Here is a 22,784-nt window from a genome sequence, read left to right on the forward strand (position 1 = left end):
GACAAAAGGAACACCTATGTGAGAATGCTATTCTTTGACTACAGCTCAGCGTTCAACACCATTATACCCTCAAAGCTCATCACTAAGCTAAGAACCCTGGGACTAAACACCTCCCTCTGCAACTGGATCCTGGACTTCCTGACGGGCCACCCCCAGGTGGTAAGGGTAGGTAACAACACATCCACCACGCTGATCCTCAACACGGGGGCCCCTCAGGGGTGCATGCTCAGTCCCCTCCTGTACTCCCTGTTCACTCATGACTGCATGGCCAGGCACGACACCATCATTAAGTTTGCCGATGACACAAAAGTAGTAGGCCTGATCACCGACAACGACGAGACAGCCTATAGGGAGGAGGTCAAGGACTACAGGAAAAATAAGAGGACCAAGCACACCCCCATTCTCATCAACGGGGCTGTAGTGGAACAGGATGAGAGCTTCAACTTCCTTGGTGTCCACATCACCAACAAACTAACATGGTCCAAGCACACCAAGACAGACATGAAAAGGGCACGACAAAACCTATTCCCCCTAAGAAGACTGAAAAGATTTGGCATGGGTCCTCAGATCCTCAAAAGGTTCTACAGCTGCACCATCGAGAGCATCCTGACTGGTTGCATCACTGCTTGGTATGGCAACTGCTCTGCCTCCGACCGCAAGGCACTACAGAGGGTAGTGCGTACGGTCCAGTACATCACTGGGGCCAAGCTTCCTGCCATCCAGGACCTCTATACCAGGCGGTGTTAAAGGAAGGCCCTAAAAATGGTCAAAGACTCCAGCCACCCTAGTCATAGACTGTTCTCTCTGCTACCGCACGGCAAGCAGTACCGGAGCGCCAAGTCTAGGTCCAAGAGGCTTCTAAACAGCTTCTACCCAAAAGCCACAAGACTCCTGAACATCTAATCCAGTGCCCAGACTATTTGCATTGCCCCCCCCCTTTACGCTGCTGCTACTCTCTGTTTATTATCTTTGCATAGTCACTTTAATAACTCTACCTACATGTACATATTACCTGAATTACCTCGACTAACCAGTGCCCCCGCACATTGACCCGGTACCAGTACCCCCTGTATATAGCCTCGCTATTGTTATTTTACTGCTGCTCGTTAATTATTTGTTACTTTTCTTTCTTCTTATTTTTTTATATATTTTTTGGTATTCTTTCTTAAAACTGCATTGTTGGTTAAGGGCTTGTAAGCAAGCATTTCACTGTAAGGTCTAAACCTATTGTATTCGGTGCATGTGACAAATAAAATTGGATTTGATTTGATGCTGTAAGGAGGAATGGCCTTAAGATCCCTCCTGATGTGTTCTCCAACATATAAAACATTTTAGAAAAATACTTTGCGCTGTTACTCGCAAGGCGAGGTATTGAAAACAGGGGTGTCAATAATTTTGACCCCTGCCTTTTTGAGAAAAAAAGTATTACTTGTTAAACAAAATCTCTCTCTGAGCAATTGTATTAGTTTAAAATAATATAATTTCACCATTTATTTGAGCATAGCTCAGTATTTGATTTATTTATTTCATACAGTCATTTTTGCTCATCTTTATCAAAGCTGTCAATAATTTCAGACCCAACTGTGTATATAAAAATAAAAAACACTCACTGATAAAGTTTCTCCTGATTATGTTCCCGCCTCCCAAATGACTTAACTCTCCACCGAAAATGTCGAATGCATAATTATTGATTGCTTTTACTGAAAATTTATGAATTATTAATCATGGAATAGCACTGAATAACTTTAGTCACTGTTTTGTGATTATAAAATACATTTACCATAATTTGTTCAAGACACCTGCTACCCTAGCAGAGGAAAGTGTTAGATAGTGACTCATATTCATCACATTGTGTGTTTGAAGCTGCTTTTTGGATCATGGTCGGAGAATTACTGGCCAGTTTCAATTCAATGAATTGAAAGCAATTTTGGGAGTTCAATTGTAGTTTTGATAAAGATTTTAATACCTTAACATCTGATCTTGTGAGAGATAAGATGATCTCAAATGAACTTATCCAACATGAGTTCCCCAACTATACTTTTGTTATTTTCTGTGTGAAATAACTATGTGAAATTAACTTTTACTGCATAGTGTGGGAGCCTATTACCAACCCATGTCCACTGTGGATGGTAGTGCAGCATTTTGAATTGAAACCCCTGTGTCATCAGTTTTACTGTGACTTACCCAGCACTTTAATAGTTTTGTATTTTCAGCAGATTCCCTAAAACACAAAACTCATCCCCTGTGATTGGTTGTAGCTCAGCATGCTCTATTGTGCCTCAAGGCCGTTTGTTCGTCGGGTTTTCAACGCACAAACAAAACTTTACTGCCAGCCTGGGCAATATTGGGCTCCGGAGTGCTTTGACAACCCCCCTGTATTATTGGAATCTCTGGATAATAAAGGTAATAAAGGTAAGTTATTACTTACCTGAGTGGTGTAAGTAAAATGTGACGTAATGTGTGCTTTGACATAATGTAGGTGACTTAAAGTTAATATTTCTTCATAGACAGGACAGAAGAGAGAGGACAGAAGAGAGACAGATCAGTCATGTCAGGGTAAATACAGCGTATCAAAGCTATAACTATGTGATGGCCATTTGAAAAGACATTGCTCTAACAAACTGTCTAAAAGCAGTAGGCCTGTGGTAAAACAAGTGGAATATGAATGTGTACCTTGTAAGATTATTCGTTGGAAAATATAATTGATTCAGACCCTTTCAACTATTCAAAGCAAACAATGTACTATATGTTGTGTTACTCTATGCTGTATTCACCAGCCATGAGATGGTAGTGTATAGAGATGCTTCAGTGTCCCAGCCAGTTGTGCTGTAGGCTAACTGTCTCCTCTGTCAGTGTGCTTGGCAGGATGTACAGCTTCATGGGCGGTGGGTTGTTCTGCGCAGGAGTCGGGAACATACTCCTTATTATCTCCACGACAACCGATTACTGGATGCAGTATCGTCAATCTAACAACTACATGCATCAGGGCCTGTGGCGCTACTGTGTGCCTGGGAAATGCATGACACACACAGATAGCATTGGTAAGAGCAACATGTCCCCTTTGTCATCAAATGTACTATAAGTGAAAGAAAGGTCTTTATGAGGTCACATTCAGTAATTTGTTTCATGCTGTGAATATCTAGTATAAAATCATTTCCACAAGAAAGGAATAAGCTCCTTTTATTTGAGCAGGTTTAGATGGGAATAAATCACCATATTTCAATATTTGGTGCAATATATTGAATATTGTGTAATAAGAAAATGATGTCACATTTGAGTAAAGTGTGAAAAGTAATTCAGTTGTAGACAGGAATAGTAGTAATGCTTATTGGGTAAGTACCTGTACTCTACTGAGTGTCAGCATTGTCCTCTCTGTTCTCGCTCTGTCACCAGCATACTGGGATGCCACCCGTGCCTTCATGATCCTCTCCCTGCTGGCCTGCTTCATTGGCATCGTGATCGGCGTCATGGCCTTCATACGCTCCTCCTCCTTCAGTGGGTTTGACAAGACGTTTGCTGCCGGCATCCTCTTCTTCATCTCCTGTAAGTGTTTCCTCCTCCTCCTACTGTCATTTCTCCCTATCACTCTCTATATCAAGCATAGAAATAGAATGAATTCATTCTATTTCTATGCTATCAAGTCTCTGTTGAGGGATGTGATGAAAAGAATAAAGCAGCATTTGATTGACTACTCTCCACAGGTTTCTTTGTACTGATGGCGATGGCTGTGTACACTGGGGTGACGGTTAACTACTACGGGAAACGATATGGAAACTGGCGCTTCTCCTGGTCCTACATCATGGGTTGGGTGGCCGTGGTCCTCACCTTCTTCTCAGGTAGGATGATGTGGTTTTGCCTATAGAGCTAAAGCACTTCATTTACTATTGTGTGTCCCAAATGGCACCCTATTCCCTTTAGTGTTCTACTCTGGTCAAAAGTAGTGCACTATATAAGGAGTAGGCTGCCATTTGAGATGGCTCAGTCCAACACAATTCATTTGAAGAAAAACATTTTTCACATAAGTGGATAATCCTATGTCCATGAACTGAATGGTAATGTCTTCCTATTTTTTTTTTACAGGTATCTTCTACATGTGTGCCTACAGGATGCATGAATGCCCGAGAAACTCCAACTCCCGCTGATCTGACAAAAAAAGAAAACACACAGCTCACACCTGGGTTTACACACCTAGCTACGTAATTTCCTGTTTCCCTGACCACTATTGAATAACCATAATAAAAAGGGTCAAACCAATTGTCTGTTTCTTCTTTCTATTGAGTGGTATACACCACAGTTATGATTATGTTCAGTTATAAGTTACAACGTTTCATTAAAGCTGCAATATGTCACTTTTTGGGTGACCCGACCAAATTCACATAGAAATGTGAGTTATAGATCAGTCATTCGCATTCAATGCAAATCTAAGAATTTGTCAATCTGTTCTATTTGCACCATTTCTATGCTTCCCATTTTTAAGTTTTATTTTTGGCTCTTTTACTTTCAGTTTTGTACACCAGCTTTAAACAGCTGAATATCCTCTCAAAGTACTCACATTGCAACTTTACTGTTGTTGACCAGATACTGCTGAGGGTAGCGACAGGAGAACATGTACATGATCTGCTGGCGGTAGGTGACAATAGTCACACTGGGGTCCAACGAGTTGATGATGCCAGATATATTAACTAACTGGACATTTGAGAAGTCAGAAAATAACCCAGTCCCAACTTCATTGGTTATGTGTAGTCAAGACAAAGAGATTTAAAACACCCAGTTAGAACAATAGGGGCAACTCGATGAATCAGAATCAAATACTAATTTTGTCTCACCATACTGAAGTTAAACTGATATCCTCTAATTAACCAAGCAGGTAAATACATTCCTGTAGTTTATTTACCCGGAATGTGTTGGAGCAGACAGCCACAGCATCAGCAGTTATTGACAGATTGAATTTTAGGATCGGAGGGTCAACGTTCCAGTCAGGCATTCCATTGCACTCTGGGAGGATGAACTGGGCATTGAGGGCCATCAGGGTTTCGTTGTATCCACCAAAGTAGACTGGGCATAACAAGATACTCATCTCCATAACCTTAGTACCACAGGTCACTGTGATGTCAGAGTTCACTGGGAAAGACCAGAGATATGAACCATTAGATAAGACAAAGGAATAGTGTACAATGTGGTACAATAATACTGTAATACTATAATAGTAATTACCTGACATTTTGGTGATGTTGATGTGTGTGAAAAGTTTGTTTTATCATCACCCTAACCTCTGTTGAAATAAGAGGGGATGGAAGTACTTGTATCACCTGAGCAGTGTATTCTCTAACCTGGTGGTCTGAATGTTGAGTGTGTGTTGCAAAAAGTGCTGGGTGTCTGGGCCTCGTTCTGCAAAATCATGCCAAGCTGGCACAGTAGCAGGGGCAACCACATTGTTCTTAGTCTGTAAGTACAAGACACACCACAATGAGGACCAAGGCATTCACCAACCTCTTCTGAGGCCATTATCTGAAAAAACATCACACATTGATATGACTTTGTTTATAAACTCACAATCCACTTTTGAAAAGGCTAGCCAATTACAAAATCCCAAATAAACAGAAAATTATAGATTTTACGAAATAATCTTGTACATTGATAGATTAAAGACAAACACGCTTCTTACATTTGTGCACTAATTAAAAAGCACACATTTGTATACATATATTATTAAGAAAATAAGCTAATATTCTTCTGGTTGATGACATTCCAGTGATATGGCTAAAGAAAGATGTCAAAGACTCACCTGTAAGTGTTTGTCTTGTCTTTATCGCTTTCTCCAGCTCCCTGTATTTATACTGGCCTCCTTAGGAGCAGAGGGGGGTGAGAGCAAATATCCCTAACAAAAGACATAGTAACATGAGATATGGATGTTCAGAAACATCTCACTACTGTATGTTGTTGTATTTTCAACATGGCTATTTACTTAGATTATTAAGTATTTTTATTATAAATGTTTCATATTTTGGCAATGATCTCTGTCAGTAGACATACCTACAATGTTGATTTAGAATGCAAGACTAAAAGTGATTTATCAACATGGGGTGACATGAAGGGCACGGATGCACTTTAAAGTCAGACAATTTCATTACATATCCTCTGACAGTAATTGTATGATTTTGTGTGGATTAAAGCCAATTGACTTCAACAGAGTTGTGGATCTGAGATAGATAGCCACAGGATAAGCTCAGTGCTCGAGGAACAACTTGATGACATAATTCATGTAATTTTATGTCTGTCTCAATTGAGTCCACACCAAGCACATACTGTCCATGGGAAAGGGTGACGTGATGGTAGGTGGGATGGAAGGTGTTATTATGAAGGTGTGAGTAGCCATTAATGGTGTTATGTAAAGACTACATAATGAATAGTCTTGGGCATAATGTAACAAGCACATTCAATTCAAGTATATATTAAGGACATTCTACACTCTACAATGATTATCGTAATTATGCTCTTGATCCCCGGGACCAGCAGACGGAATGGGTACAGAGTGATGTCATCAGATATTGTGTTGCCATTGCATATCAAAGAGGAACATTCCACTCTTGATACTGCGTGTTCTTTTTATTTTATTTTATTTTTATTTAACCTTTATTTAACCAGGTAAGCCAGTTGAGAACAAGTTCTCATTTACAACTGCGACCTGGCCAAGATAAAGCATAGTAGTGCGATAAAAACAACAACACAGAGGTACATATGGGGTAAAAAAAACATAAAGTCAAAAAAATACAACAGAAAATATATATACAGTGTGTGCAAATGTAGCAAGTTATGGAGGTAAGGCAATAAATAGGCTATAGTGCAAAATAATTACAATTAGTATTAACACTGGAATGCTAGATGTGCAAGAGATTATGTGCAAATAGAGATACTGGGGTGCAAAAGAGCAAAATAAATAACAATATAGGGATGAGGTAGTTGGGTGGGCTAATTTCAGATGGGCTGTGTACAGGTGCAGTGATCGGTAAGGTGCTCTGACAACTGATGCTTAAAGTTAGTGAGGGAGATAAGAGTCTCCAGCTTCAGAGATTTTTGCAATTCGTTCCAGTCATTGGCAGCAGAGAACTGGAAGGAATGGCGGCCAAAGGAGGTGTTGGCTTTGGGAATGACCAGTGAGATATACCTGCTGGAGCGCAGACTACGGGTGGGTGCTGCTATGGTGACCAATGAGCTAAGATAAGGCGGGGATTTGCCTAGTAGTGATTTATAGATGGCCTGGAGCCAGTGGGTTTGACGACGAACATGTAGTGAGGACCAGCCAACAAGAGCGTACAGGTCACAGTGGTGGGTAGTGTATGGGGCTTTGGAGACAAAACGGATGGCACTGTGATAGACTACATCCAATTTGCTGAGTAGAGTGTTGGAGGCTATTTTGTAAATGACATCGCCGAAGTCAAGGATCGGTAGGATAGTCAGTTTTACAAGGGCATGTTTGGCAGCATGAGTGAAGGAGGCTTTGTTGCGAAATAGGAAGCCGATTCTAGATTTAACTTTGGATTGGAGATTCTTAATGTGAGTCTGGAAGGAGAGTTTACAGTCTAACCAGACACCTAGGTATTTGTAGTTGTCCACATACTCTAGGTCAGACCCGTCGAGAGTGGTGATTCTAGTCGGGTGGGCGGGTGCTAGCAGCGTTCGATTGAAGAGCATGCATTTAGTTTTACTAGTGTTTAAGAGCAGTTGGAGGCTACTGAAGGAGTGTTGTATGGCATTGAAGCTCGTTTGGAGGTTTGTTAACACAGTGTCCAATGAAGGGCCAGATGTATACAAAATGGTGTCGTCTGCGTAGAGGTGGATCTGAGAGTCACCAGCAGCAAGAGCGACATCATTGATATACACGGAGAAAAGAGTCGGCCCAAGAATTGAACCCTGTGGCACCCCCATAGAGACTGCCATAGGTCCAGACAACAGGCCCTCCGATTTGACACACTGAACTCTATCTGAGAAGTAGTTGGTGAACCAGGCGAGGCAGTCATTTGAGAAACCAAGGCTATTTAGTCTGCCAAGTGTTCTCCTATGAGATGTTTTTGTATGGTGATAAACATGTCATTATTATTCGTTACAGCATGGTTTTCGTAATGTGTCAGGTTTTGCGGTTAGGCATCTACATTTTATGTAGAAAATCTTTCAATTTTCTCCCTGTCCAGGAATAAAAGACACAACTATTGAAGAGAGAGAGCCAGGGTCTTTTGTGTGGCACCCCAACATGAAAGGGACTTCTAACATCCCTGGATCCGCCAGAGACAGCACTACAATAGCCTGTATGAGGACAGCCCAATAAAGACATGTTAGATTACTCTTGAGGTATCCAAGGATAAATATCAGTTTGGATCTTGCCTTTGTTGACTATACATCTATTTTTCTCCAAGGCCATTGGTGTTGTTTACTGTTGCCTAGAGATGTTTTTACCGTTACATAAAAACCATATACAAACAACACATTTATAGGACTGCCCACCATCATGTATCTGTCATGTGTCTTTCATTATTTTTCATCATAATCAGTGGTGGAAAAAGTACTCAATTGTCATATTTGAGTAAAAGTAAAGATACCTTAATAGAAAATAAGTCAAGTAAAAGTGAAAGTACCCAGTAAAATACTACTTGAGTAAAAGTCTAAAAGTATTTGGTTTTAAATATACTTAAGTATCAAAAGTAAATGGAATTTCTAAAATGTACTGAAGTATCAAAAGTAAAAGTAAAAGTATAAATCATTTCAAATTCCTTATATTAAGCAAAACAGAGGACACAATCTTCTTCTTTTTTTTATTGACGGATAGCCAGGGGCATACTCCAACACTCAGACATAATTTACAAACGAAGCATTTGTGTTTAGTGAGTCCACCAGATCAGAGGCAGTAGGGATGACCAGGGATGTTCTCTTGATAAGTGTGTGAATTGGACCATTTTCCTGTCAAAATGTAACAAGTACTTTTGGGTGTCAGGGAAAATGTATGGAGTAAAAAGTACATTATTTTCTTTAGGAATGTAGTGAAGTAAAAGTTGTCCAAAATATAAATAGTAAAGTAAAGTACAGATACCCCAAAAAACTACTTAAGTAGTACTTTAAAGTATTTTTACTTAAGTACTTTACACCACTGTCTATAATTTGAAGGGTTCTCTGATAACAGTGCTCCGCTCTGTAGCTATGCTTAGCACTATTTCTTATTTCTCTGCAGGCTTTCTCTAACAACCTGTTCCAGGCCAGACACAAAGGCCAATTGGCAGCAATCCCAACCTTCTTTCACAGAGTGATGTGATTTTCTCTCTCTCTCTCTCAATTCAATTTCAATTTAAGGGCTTTATTGGCATGGGAAACGTGTGTTAACATTGCCAAAGCAAGTGAAGTAGATAGTAAACAAAAGTGAAATAAACAATAAATATTAACAGTAAACATTACACTCAGAAGTTTCAAAAGAAAAAAGACATTTCAAATGTTATACTATGTATATATACAGTGTTGTAACAATGTGCAAATAGTTAAAGTACAAATGGGAAAATAAATAAACATAAATATGGGTTGTATTTACAATGGTGTTTGTCTCTCTCTCTCTCTCTCTCTCTCTCTCTCTCTCTCTCTCGCTCTCTGTCTTGTGTCGAGGTTTCTGCTGAGCTGTCCTTTATTTAAGGAATGTATCTCTCCCACAGTACAATAATGTCTAGGCTACTGTACTGTGAGCTGTAGCTCCCCTGTGCCAGTAAACTATACTTCACACCTCCCATGGGAGCAGAGACATATACATTTGATACAAGCAGATGGCAGGAGAGGAGACAAAGCAAGAACGTGTTCTCTGCTCTCATTTCGTGTACTCTAGTTAGCCTGTTCCATTCCATCCAAGCACAAACAACATGAGCAATGGACAAACAAACCCCAAATAGCAACAGGGGACTGTTTACATGTTTTTGGCTTGCTTCGGTTCCTTTTTCATGATATGACACCTGACCTTTCGAACGGTAGAATAACAATAAATATTATTCATTCAGTTCAGTGTCATTAATTATATAAAACCAGACTCACATTGTGTTGTTGATATGCAAAATGCAATGCATATTACATTTACATGATAGGCCTATACTCTTTGCTGACAGTATAAATCAAACAACTAAAGTGAAGACCATGAGAGGTGAAAAGGGCACCACAGGGTCATTCCACGAAATGAGTGTATTTTGCATCCCTTTGGTATTTTAAGTAGAAGCTGTGCACAAATATTGCATTTTTAAAGCCTGTTATATTAAATGAAGTGCCCTTTAATATAGACCACATGGCATGGAAAATTCAATAACTCCGAACAAAGACTTGCTAAAGTGCAGAAATTCTGCATTTTGACATGTCCCTCTTTGCATCCTCTGTGACCACTAGTAAGATTTTCACCCACTTAAGCCCAACATTTCTCTAAGTTTTTACCATCATTGTAAAGCCCTAGTTATTTTGTTGCTTTGACAAAGTCATTTCTGAAGATTATTATTTATTTAATGGTATTAGTGATTCATATATATATATATATATATATATATATATATATATATATATTTTTTTTTTAAACAACCTGTCCCTCATTTTAATATAATATAATAATATAATAATAATAATATAATATAATAATAATAATAATATAATATTTTAAGGTCAACCCTGTTATGTGAACTGAACTCTCGTTTTAATATTATTTTTTTCAATATTTATCTCAGTAGCTAGGTTTCCATCCAATTAGTGACAGATTTTCATGCGAATATTCTAAAATCTGCATTAAAACAATATGCTAATTTTCGCACCAAAGATGTGTTTCCATTACGTTTACTAAGACTGTGCGTGATGACGTAGTGCACATAAAAATACCTTTTTGCAGTTCAATTCCAATGTACCGAATAAAAAAATACAAGTTAAATCTCTACTGATTTTCTCACAACAAATGTTGTGTTATATAGCGAGTGTGCCCACTCTGGTATTGGCACGTGCGCTCTAGCCACAGCGCTATCTGCGGGCTGTTGGCTAGAGTGAATGTATAGCCTATATGATGAGATTATTATGGACAAAAGAGCGAGATTATTTGTATTTTCCAAACGGTAGCCAAGCATCGATTATCATGTCACCAGAATAAGACCATCGTTATTTATTGGAAAGGAGAATAAGGCTCATCACCTTGCACTTTCCCCACCCTGTGAAGTTCATTACATTTACATTTTAGTCATTTAGCAGACGCTCTTATCCAGAGCGATTTACAGTTAGTGAGTGCATACATTTTCATACTGTCCCCCCGTGGGAAACGAACCCACAACCCTGGCGTTGCAAGCGCCATGCTCTACCAACTGATTTATTTATTAATCTGTAACCTATAACTGCATGCTTTCCCGATGAGTCGTTGTTGGAGGAACAGACGTCATCACTTGACTCCAAATTTACTTTGATATGATGGTTATTAACCTATATCAATATTTGCGCATAAAAGCGTTTACACCGACATTTTTCGCATAATTCATTTTACCGACACAAAAAGATCCCACCTCGTCTAGCATATTTTGTTTTGTCGACATTTGGAAAGTTTACCGAAAAATGTTGTTTCCATCAGGCCTGTAATTACATTTTTTATCCGACTTTACTCGCATTGAAAGGTTAGATGGAAACCTGTGTCAAATCATAGTGTAAAAGCAGGTGAGCTGGTTTTACTGTTTTGGGCACATTTTTTTTGTGTTTTGTGGTGGAAATCTGAGCGGGTCGAGCATAACTTCAAATAAATACCTTAGTCCTAAATATTTATAAAACTAAAAGCATTGTATTTGGGAAAAATCATTCACTAAACCTCAACTAAATCTTGTAATGAATAATGTGGAAATTGAGCATGTTGAGGAGACTAAACTGCTTGAAGTAACCCTGGATTGTTTTTTATTTGTTATTTATTTTTATTTAACCTTTATTTAACCAGGTAAGCCAGTTGAGAACAAGTTCTCATTTACAACTGCAACCTGGCCAAGATAAAGCAAAGCAGTGCGATAAAAACAACAAGAACACAGAGTTACACATGGGATAAAACAAAACATACAGTCAATAACACAATAGAACATCTATATACAGTGTGCGCAAATGTAGTAAGTTATGGAGGTAAGGCAATAAATAGGCCATAGTGCAAAATAATTACAATTTAGTATTAACACTGGAGTGATAGATGTGCAGAAGAAGATGTGCAAATTGTAAACGGTCATGGTCTAAACATATACAAGAGTAGCTAAAATGGGGAGAGGTCTGTCCATAATAAAGCGCTGCTCTGCTTTATTAACATCGATATCAAGGCAGGTCCTACAGGCCCTAGTTTTGTCGCAACTAGACTACTGTCCAGTCGTGTGGTCAGGTGTCATAAAAAGGGACTTAGGAAAATTAATATTGGACCAGAATAGGGCAGCACGGCTGGCTCTTAAATGTACACGGAGAACTAACAATAATATGCATGTCAATCTCTCCTGGCCCAAAGTAAGAAGAGAGATTGACATGTTGAATGGACCGAGCTGTCTGTTTAAACTACTAGCACACAGCTCAGACACCCATCCATACCACAAGACATGCCAACAGAGGTCTCTTCACAGTCCCCAAGTCCAGAACAGACTATGAGAGGCGCACAGTACTACATTGAGCCATGACTACATTAAACTCTATTCCACATCAAGTAACTCATGCAAGCAGTAAAATCGGATTTTAAAAAACAGATATAAATACACCTTATGGAACAGCGGGGACTGTGAATAGAGACACACACAGGCACACGCATACACACATATGATAACATACGCACTATACACACATCTACACATGGATTTTGTGTTGTAGATATGTAATAGTAGAGTAGTGGCCAGAGGGCACACACTTGGTAAATTCACTCTGGCTATCTACTCCGATTTCAGAGCACACTCGTCTGAGTGTGCCAGAGCGCAGAATAACTGACGCATTTACGAACGCTCAACACCAGTTGAATATGGCCAGTGTCAGTAAACGTCGGCAAAAAAGCGTTATTAAATTGTTGCCAACAGCCGAGTTACAGTCACCAACGCTCTGGATAAAATAAAAACAGCCATCCAGCTCAGCTAGGGCGAATATAATGGTCAGAGTGAAGTGTTCTCTCATTTGTTTCTGGAAATTGCTAGCAAGCTAGCCAACGTTAGCCAGTTAGCTTTGGTGCATGACTGCCGTTGTGAGGTCAGAACCCTCCGGTCAACCCTACTCCTCTGCCAGAGCGTTCAGTGTGCGCTTTGAACGCTCCGAGCGCGAAACGCTCTGAATTTACGAACGGACAATCTGACAACGCTCTGAATTTACGAACGCCAAGAGTACACTCTGAGCCTATTCTGGCACTCCGGATTGAATTCACGAACACAGGTATTCAGAGCGTTGTCAGATTGTCCGTTCGTAAATTCAGAGCGTTTCGCTCTCGGAGCGTCGCGTGCGCGAGCGTTGCAAAACAAACGTACACGAACATGTTATTCAATCATTGCATCCACACTGCTCGCTTACGTCAATGAGCGTCTGCGTGGCCAGGCGCTAAAAATAAGTCGGTTCTATTTGTGACGCTCAACGCGCTGCAAGTCCTGCCTCTCCCATCTCCTCATTGGTTTTTAGGAGCATCTACCCACGTGGGTGATTGCAAGATGAACTGAGGTCTACGCTCCAGTCCAGTTGGTTGTGGTAATGCGCCATAAAGTTTGTTGCCAACCGCCATATAAAGTCTAAAGAAGAAGAAGCCTAGAACACTAGAAAACAAACTTTTTACCATTTTATCTGTGTATTAATTGTCGGAGTAGAGGACCTTGTGCATTTCGTCTCCTGAGTGGCGCAGTGGTCTAAGGCACTGCATCGCAGTGCTAACTGTGCCACTAGAGATCCTGGTTCGAATCCAGGCTCTGTCGCAGCCGGCCGCGACCGGGAGACTCATGGGCGGCGCACAATTGGCCCAGCGTCGTCCAGGGTAGGGGAGGGAATGGCCGGCAGGGATGTAGCTCAGTTGATAGAGCATGGCGTTTGCAACGCCAGGGTTGTGGGTTCGATTCCCACGGGGGGCCAGTATAAAATATATATGTATTCACTAACTGTAAGTCGCTCTGGATAAGAGCGTCTGCTAAATGACAAAAAAAACAAAAACAAACTAACAACCCAATGTTTATATCCCAAGACAAATTAGCTAGCAACAGCAAGCTAGCTAGCTACATTGCCATACATGTTTAATGCTTTTCGACCTGTCCCGAAATGAATATAGTTGGTTCAGAGTTCGTTTTGATATTTCAACCTGCGTGTCCTGATTGCGTCTGGTGTGGGTGGACAAAATCAACATGCGTGTGTGATCTGGTCAGCATGTAACTGTGCTGCTCGCAACAATTTAATTACCCTTTTTTTTTTTTTTTTTTTTTTTTTTTTTTTTGCTGACACCGGCTATATTCAACAGGTGTTGAGCGTTCATAAATTCATCAGTTATTCTGCGCTCTGGCACACTCAGACAAGAGTGCTCTGAAATCGGAGTAGATAACCAGAGTGAATTTATGAACGCACCCTTAATGTGTTGTGAAATGTAATGTAATGTTTTTAATTGGATATAACTGCCTTAATTCTGCTGGACCCCAGGAAGAGTTAGTCAACCTTGTTGCTTTATTAGGCACTTGCTATAGTCTTTTTTTTTTTTTTGTATCTCTTGAGATAGGAAAATGTGTTTTTTATTAAGTGGAACATGTGATCTTTATGATCGAATGTTATAATTAGGTGAAATACAATTTTAAAAAATTCACCAAGTTACACTACTCAAAAGACACCCAATTGGTGGAACGGCCCAACATTGTTTCTCTAAAAATGGGTAACACTGTAGCGACTAACTTATTTTATGTACTATTTGAGCTCGTGGTGAAAGAACTGTTGGCACTTGATTGGCTACATCGCTCAGTTTGTTCTAGACTGTTCTGCGGAAATCTTCATATTCCTCAGAAATCACCAGCCCGGACAGCTTCCACGAGGATACGGTAGAGGCAGAGCCCTTCTGTACTGTTCAGGGTTAAGCGACATTTTCTGGCTGATTTTTGTAATCTTTAACAAGGTAAGCATTTTGAAATGGAGGTTGTTGAATATCACCATTACAATAGTTGGAAATGATGAACAGTAAATTAGGCTAACAAGCTTGAAGCAATACTGAAACAGCAAGCATAGGTGGCTATATTAGGCATAATTTGGGTTTACAGGAAACGTTACCAACGGTTGGGTTTCATATTCAACGTCTCCTGTAAACCCAGATTCTGATTTAAAAGTGGTTACATCATTTTTTTAATGCAACAATAGTTTCAACGATTGCATCATCGGATGTCAGTTTCAGTTTGCTTGCTAGCAGTTTAAAAAGACCGTCTCTTGTTAGGCTAACTGTGTCACACAGTGTGTGAAGAAGGCATGGGCTTGCCTTCCAACATTAACTTATTCAGTTGAACCATTGGCTTGCTCGATCGATGTAGCCTAATGTACTGGTAAAATATGTTCGAGTTTAAATAATTGCGTGTGAAACTTATTTTAATGGCAACCCTACCTATTCTAGCCTATGTTGGCTGGTGCTGGATGTTGATGAAGCTGAACGGAATGTTCCAGCAATTTCCCAACCCACCCGCGGCGGAGCTGGGGCGCGCCCTCAGTGACACAAACTCCCGGCAACATTTTTGTTTTATATTTGAATAGGTGATAGTGAGGAATAGATTCCAGGATTTGTTGTATCATGTTCATTTGGTTAAAGTGTTAATAAGCATGGAGTTGCTTTAGCTATTCAGTTAAAACAGGCGGACATAAAAATATATAACTAAATCAGCACTTGCACTTAACCGGCCCCCCTCTTTCTAGCTCTGACTCTGCTGATAGCTACTTTATTGAGGAATACTTTCTATGCCTGTGATATGTGGTTGTCCCACCTAGCTATCTTAAGATGAATGCACTAACTGTAAGTCGCTCTTGATAAGTGTCTGCTAAATGACTAAAATGTAAATGCTGTCATAAAGCACGTCTTCTTTACACCGCCCACTCCCACTCCCAGCCTGTAACTAGGGAAACACTATTTTCACGCCGCTTCGATACCTAAATTACTTTTTCGTAGCAGGTTAGAATAATTAACATAGCAGGTTAGGAGACTGAGGTTAAGGTTAGCGAAAATGCTCTCCTAACCTGCTACTAAAATAACTGTCTGTATCAAGACAAAGTGCTGTTAAGTGTCCAGTTGAAAGACAGCTGTTGTGCTGAAGGTCAAGACAAGGATGAGTATTTTGAACACAAACTCATTAGTGGAAACCAAGGCTGTTCTCAGGGCAGACCTGTTTGTAGCTAGATATGTGGGGTTGAGACTATTTTAGCATTTAGCTAACCCTTTTCCTAACCTTAATCTAATTATCCTAACATGCCACATTCATTCTCCTAACCTGCTGCTTAAGTTTTCATAAACCTGCTACGAAAAGTCACTTCTGCTAGTCAAAACCAGCAGACCTGCCTTGAGAGCAGTGTGTCCACTAATGCGATACTCCCTTTTGAACAGGTGGTCCAGGGGTCTTTCAATGACACAATTAGCTACTATTGTATGAACTTTTCTGAAAATAGCATCATGTGTCACAGGCCTATACTAAAATAGACCCAACTTGACCAGTTGTACAGAGTTGTCCCCTAGAGTCTACCCTCAGGATCACTCACCTGGGTCAATGAGTTCATACCTAGATCTCTTAAAAATGTGTACTTTGCCACAACACGGCTTGTTTTAATGTTATCGCCTCTTCATTTTCAGACACAATGTCAAAGGGACCAGCAGTTGGCATTGACCTGGGCACCACCTACTCCTGTGTGGGTGTGTTCCAGCATGGGAAAGTGGAGATCATCGCCAACGACCAGGGCAATAGGACCACACCCAGCTACGTCGCCTTCACAGACACAGAAAGGCTGATTGGGGACGCCGCCAAGAACCAAGTGGCCATGAACCCCACAAACACTGTGTTTGGTAAGAATTGAACTTAGAGAAATTGATCAAATACCATGTACGGTATATAAGATGTACTTTACATGGAGAGTCTGTGGCATTAACTGATGTTTACACCCTTATCTTTTCCCAGATGCAAAGCGGCTGATAGGGCGGAAGTTTGACGACAGTGTCGTCCAGGCAGACATGAAACACTGGCCGTTTACAGTGATCAACGACTCGACACGGCCCAAGGTCCAAGTGGAGTACAAGGGAGAGACAAAGGCCTTCTACCCAGAGGAGATCTCCTCCATGGTGCTGGTCAAGATGAAGGAGATCGCAGAGGCCTACCTGGGCAAGGTGAGCATGTGCACAACAGTCCTATCACTCTGTCTTTATAGCAACGCATGTTATGTTCTTTTGGGTGTTACCGAATGGTTTAACAAAATATAAATGTGTTTTTCTCACACTGTAGAGGTGACTTTCAAAAATTAAGACTGTCTTGTCTGTTCACTTAGTTGTCACTTTAAGGGAAGCATTACTAATTAATGTATTCTGTAAATATTTCCTCCTGCAGACTATAACCAATGCAGTGGTCACTGTGCCAGCTTACTTCAACGACTCTCAGCGCCAGGCCACCAAAGACGCAGGGACTATCTCAGGACTCAACGTACTCCGCATCATCAATGAGCCAACCGCTGCTGCTATCGCCTATGGCCTGGACAAGAAGGTTAATTTATTTATATATATATCAACACTAACAACTGTACTTAGAACTCAGGACTATAATGCATACCTGAGGCCCATTGACCATGTGATTTGAGAGACAAGCTTCACAAAAAAATCATATTTAACTCACTTAAAATAAAACATGTTTTTAGGTGGGAATGGAGAGAAACGTCCTAATCTTCGACCTGGGCGGCGGTACGTTTGATGTGTCCATCCTGACCATTGAAGACGGGATCTTTGAGGTGAAGTCCACGGCCGGAGACACCCATCTTGGAGGAGAGGACTTCGACAACCGCATGGTCAACCACTTCATCTCAGAGTTCAAGCGCAAATACAAGAAGGACATCAGCGACAACAAGAGGGCCGTGCGTCGTCTGCGCACTGCCTGTGAGCGTGCCAAGCGCACCCTGTCCTCCAGCACCCAGGCCAGTATCGAGATCGACTCTCTGTATGAGGGCGTTGACTTCTACACCTCCATCACCAGGGCTCGCTTTGAGGAGCTGAACGCTGACCTGTTCAGAGGCACCCTGGACCCTGTGGAGAAGTCTCTGAGGGATGCCAAAATGGACAAGGCCCAGGTCCACGACATTGTCCTGGTGGGAGGCTCCACGCGCATCCCCAAGATCCAGAAGTTGCTGCAGGACTTATTCAACGGGAAGGAGCTCAACAAGAGCATCAACCCTGATGAGGCTGTCGCCTATGGTGCAGGTGAGGCGTTTTTTTTATGGTAGCTCCCTCTTCTATCTAAAGCTTTGCCCAGTAAACCCTCTGGTCAGCTGTCTTTTCCTGTTCTACCCTCTCTAACCTTCATCCAGAGAAGCCCTAATATGGATAAGGACATTGTAAATGCTTTGATGGTTTGTTCTAAGAATGAGTGACAACCCCTGTGTCTGTTGACAGCTGTCCAGGCGGCCATCTTGTCCGGAGACAAGTCTGAGAATGTGCAGGACCTGCTGCTGCTGGACGTCACGCCACTGTCCCTGGGTATTGAGACGGCCGGAGGGGTCATGACCGTGCTCATCAAGAGGAACACCACCATCCCCACCAAGCAGACGCAGACCTTCACCACATACTCAGACAACCAGCCTGGGGTGCTAATTCAGGTGAGGGGGACGTACTATGACTCATTCCTAGGTACCTCAATGGATTATATGTCCATCAGTGTCAAAATGTTAGCGTATACTCTGGTTGATATTTAACTTGAAACTGGATCTGAATCAATATTGACCCACACACATTTATTTGTTAGTGTTTATATTAAAACTTGAGATGATACTTTGAATGAATGCACATGAGTGTTGACCTGAGTGTGTGTCTGTTTCCTGTCCTCAGGTGTATGAGGGGGAAAGAGCCATGACCAAAGACAACAACTTACTGGGGAAGTTTGAGCTGTGTGGGATCCCACCAGCCCCCCGGGGTGTGCCTCAGATAGAGGTCACCTTTGACATCGACGCCAACGGCATCATGAATGTGTCCGCCTCTGACAAGAGCACCGGCAAGGAGAATAAGATCACCATCACCAATGACAAAGGTACACTTAATAGTAGTTACAGTTAAAGGGGAAATCTGCTTTTCAAACAATAACAAAGCCACTGTTTTGGGGGAAAAGTTGAGGGATGGGGCTGTAGAAATGTAAGCACTCTCAAATGTATAGACCTAGCTATGGATGCAAGGATTGACCATCCATGATGTCAAAATTATAGTTTTAACCATATTTTGAGGCTATACAGTGTTTGTTTACAATTACATTGTTTACAAACAAAGGAGTTAAACAAGCTTGTATTTTTGGTTCCGGTGGGGTAATACTGTTCAACTAAGCTCATGAGGCATTTATAAGTTGTATATTCTTCAAGAATCAATTTGGCGGGGGGTGGGGGGGTGTACAGTTGAAGTTGGAAGTTTACATACACATAGGTTGGAGTCATTAACTTGTTTTTCAACTACTCCACAAATTTATTTTTAACAAACTATAGTTTTGGCAAGTCGGTTAGGACATCTACTTTGTGCATGACACAAGTAATTTTCCCAACAATTATTTACAGACAGATTATTTCACTTATAATTCACTGTATCACAATTCCAGTGGGTCAGAAGTTTACATACACTAAGTTGACTGTGCCTTTAAACAGCTTGGAAAATTCCAGAAAATGATGTCATGGCTTTAGAAGCTTCTGATTGACATAATTTGAGTCAATTGGAGGTGTACCTGCGGATGTATTTCAAGGCCTACCTTCAGTGCCTCTTCGCTTGACATCATGGGAAAATCAAACGAAATCAGCCACGACCTCAGAAAAAAAATTGTAGACCACAAGTCTGGTTCATCCTTGGGAGCAATTTCCAAATGCCTGAAGGTACCACGTTCATCTGTACAAACAATAGTACGCAAGTATAAACACCATGGGACCACGTAGCCGTCATACCGCTCAGGAAGGAGACGCGTTCTGTCTCCTAGAGATGAACGTACGTTGGTGCGAAAAGTTCAAATCAATCCCAGAACAACAGCAAAGGACCTTGTGAAGATGCTGGAGGAAACAGGTACAAAAGTATCTATATCCACAGTAAAACCAGTCCTATAGCTACATAATCTGAAAGGCCGCTCAGCAAGGAAGAAGCCACTGCTCCAAAACCGCCATTAAAAGCCAGACTACGGTTTGCAACTGCACATGGGGACAAAGATTGTACTTTTTGGAGAAATGTCCTCTGGTCTGATGAAACAAAAATAGAACTGTTTGGCCATAATGACCTTAGTTTTGTTTGGAGGAAAAAGGGGTTGCTTGCAAGCCAAAGAACACCATCCCAACTGTGAAGCACGGGGGTGGCAGCATCATGCTGTGGGGGTGCTTTGCTGCAGGAGGGACTGGTGCACTTCACAAAATAGATGGCATCATGAGGAAGGAAAATTATGTGGATATCTTGAAGCAACATCTCAAGACATCAGTCAGGAAGTTAAAGCTTGGTCGCAAATGGGTCTTCCAAATGGACAATGACCCCAAGCATACTTCCAAAGTTGTGGCAAAATGGCTTAAGGACAACAAAGTCAAGGTATTGGAGTGGCCATCACAAAGCCCTGACCTCAATTATACTGAACATTTGTGTGCAGAACTGAAAAAGCGTGCGTGAGCAAGGAGGCCTACAAACCTGACTCAGTTACACCAGCTCTGTCAGGAGGAATGGGCCAAAATTCGCCTAACTTATTGTGGGAGCTTGTGGAAGGCTACCCGAAACGTTTGACCCAAGTTAAACAATTTAAAGGCAATGCTACCAAATACTAATTGAGTGTATGTAAACTGCTGACCCATTGGGAATGTGATGAAAGAAATAAAAGCTGAAATAAATCATTCTCTCTACTATTATTCTGACATTTCACATTCTTAAAATAAAGTGGTGATCCTAACTGACCTAAGACAGGGAGTGTCAGGAATTGTGAAATTAAATGTCAGGAATTGTGAAAAACTGAGTTTAAATGTATTTGGCTAAGGTGTATGTAAACTTCCGACTTCAACTGTATAGATGTATGTCCAAACAGATTAACCAATCAGATTGCCTTGTAAATCTATAGTCTGGGATCTGGGAATCTGTTCATGGTCAATTCAATTATTGATATTTACCCATTGATTCTTGAACATCTGAATCCCAGAATGTATCTTTATACACTATGCCATTGTAAAGTATGCACACCATTTTAAATAGGGATGTCTTCTCCAACAATTGCTTTAACAAAGCCTCCTTCTCATTGTCTGTCCCTCTCTCCACAGGTCGTCTGAGTAAGGAGGACATAGAGCGCATGGTCCAGGAGGCTGAGCAGTACAAAGCTGCGGACGACGTCCAGAGGGACAAGGTGGCGTCCAAAAACGGCCTGGAGTCGTACGCCTTTAACATGAAGTCCACCGTGGAGGATGAGAAGCTCAAGGGCAAGCTCAGCGACGAGGACAAACAGAAGATCCTGGACAAGTGCAATGAGGTCATCAACTGGCTGGACAAGAACCAGGTACAGTACGGGCTCAGGGTCTTTCAACCAGAATAGAGTGGGTTAATGTTCAAATCTAAAGTCAAGTATAGCACTGAGTCCCTCACTTCATTGTAATTTGATTAAACAAATATCTGGTGGTTCAACAAGGAGGTTGGAGCACTAATGTTGTCTATCTTTCTCTCTTCCTCTCTATCTCTTCCTTTCTCCTCGATCTCTCCTTGTAGTCTGCAGAGAAGGAGGAGTTTGAGCACCACCAGAAGGAGCTGGAGAAGCTGTGTAACCCAATCATCACCAAACTGTACCAGGGTGCAGGGGGGATGCCCGGGGGGATGCCTGGGGGGATGCCAGGGCCTGGTGGTGCCACACCCGGAGGAGGCGGATCCTCTGGACCAACCATTGAGGAAGTCGACTAAAACATACAGAGTATTCCTTTACTCCTGATTGGATATGTCTAAATAGTGGTCCACATTCTATAGCTTGGAATGGGCTGAACCTTTTATTTTCACAATCTGCATTGACTACTTTTGTTTGTTTTTGGTCATTAATCTTTTTATGCTGAAAGCAACCATGGATTGAATCTTTTTAATGGGCACTGTTCTACCTATTGGTAAATGTTTTCAGTTTAACCAGTGAATGTTTACTATACAGAGCATGTTTTTCACAAGTGGAATTCTGTGACTGCAAAATGTTTTTGCACTGCACTGTTTGCTTAAGATAACTCTTTAAAAAAATAAAGAATCTCTTGAAATCACATTCTTCCAGATCCTTCTTTAATTTTGACACCTTTGACAGTCTTGATGACCATCAGGGTTAATAATTTAGATGTTAAAGCTGCGCTATGCAGAAATCACTCGCCATTTCCTGGTTGCTAAAATTATAGTAGTTTGCCTAATTTCAGTTTGTGAAGCACGTATAGTGTAGAGAATCATTGTACCATCTAAACCGCTGAAATATATTTCCATAACCAAAAATATCCTCTACAGGATCGGTGTCCCTATACCGGGACAGTTGCTGCTTAATATGCGATATGTGTCTAGAATGGCGTTGTAAACAACAGCCAACTTTCCGGGACATAGACATGTCTTATATGGGTAGAAAGCTTACATT

The 22,784-nt window shown here is 41.1% G+C and overlaps 2 protein-coding genes across 2 annotated transcripts; both read left to right on the plus strand.

The window, feature by feature from the left end:
- Nucleotides 1-2,518: 2,518 nt before the first annotated feature.
- Nucleotides 2,519-4,142, plus strand: LOC311105497 (lens fiber membrane intrinsic protein-like; the record flags this gene model as incomplete). Its single annotated transcript, XM_084147666.1, has 5 exons — nucleotides 2,519-2,556; nucleotides 2,854-3,041; nucleotides 3,394-3,543; nucleotides 3,702-3,836; nucleotides 4,081-4,142. The coding sequence occupies exons 1-5, from the start codon at nucleotides 2,549-2,551 to the stop codon at nucleotides 4,140-4,142; spliced, it is 543 nt and encodes a 180-aa protein (XP_084003792.1). The 5' UTR covers nucleotides 2,519-2,548.
- A 10,365-nt stretch (nucleotides 4,143-14,507) lies between these two features.
- On the plus strand, nucleotides 14,508-22,428 carry LOC311106140 (heat shock cognate 70 kDa protein-like). Its single transcript, XM_084148466.1, has 9 exons — nucleotides 14,508-15,103; nucleotides 16,811-17,020; nucleotides 17,133-17,338; nucleotides 17,556-17,708; nucleotides 17,860-18,415; nucleotides 18,608-18,810; nucleotides 19,040-19,238; nucleotides 21,463-21,695; nucleotides 21,902-22,428. Exons 2-9 carry the CDS (start codon nucleotides 16,816-16,818, stop codon nucleotides 22,088-22,090), a joined length of 1,944 nt encoding a protein of 647 aa, XP_084004592.1. The 5' UTR covers nucleotides 14,508-15,103; nucleotides 16,811-16,815; the 3' UTR covers nucleotides 22,091-22,428.
- Nucleotides 22,429-22,784: the final 356 nt, after the last annotated feature.

This window comes from Coregonus lavaretus (genome assembly GCF_964263955.1).
Source record: "Coregonus lavaretus genome assembly, chromosome: 30".
Taxonomy (NCBI): domain Eukaryota; kingdom Metazoa; phylum Chordata; class Actinopteri; order Salmoniformes; family Salmonidae; genus Coregonus; species Coregonus lavaretus.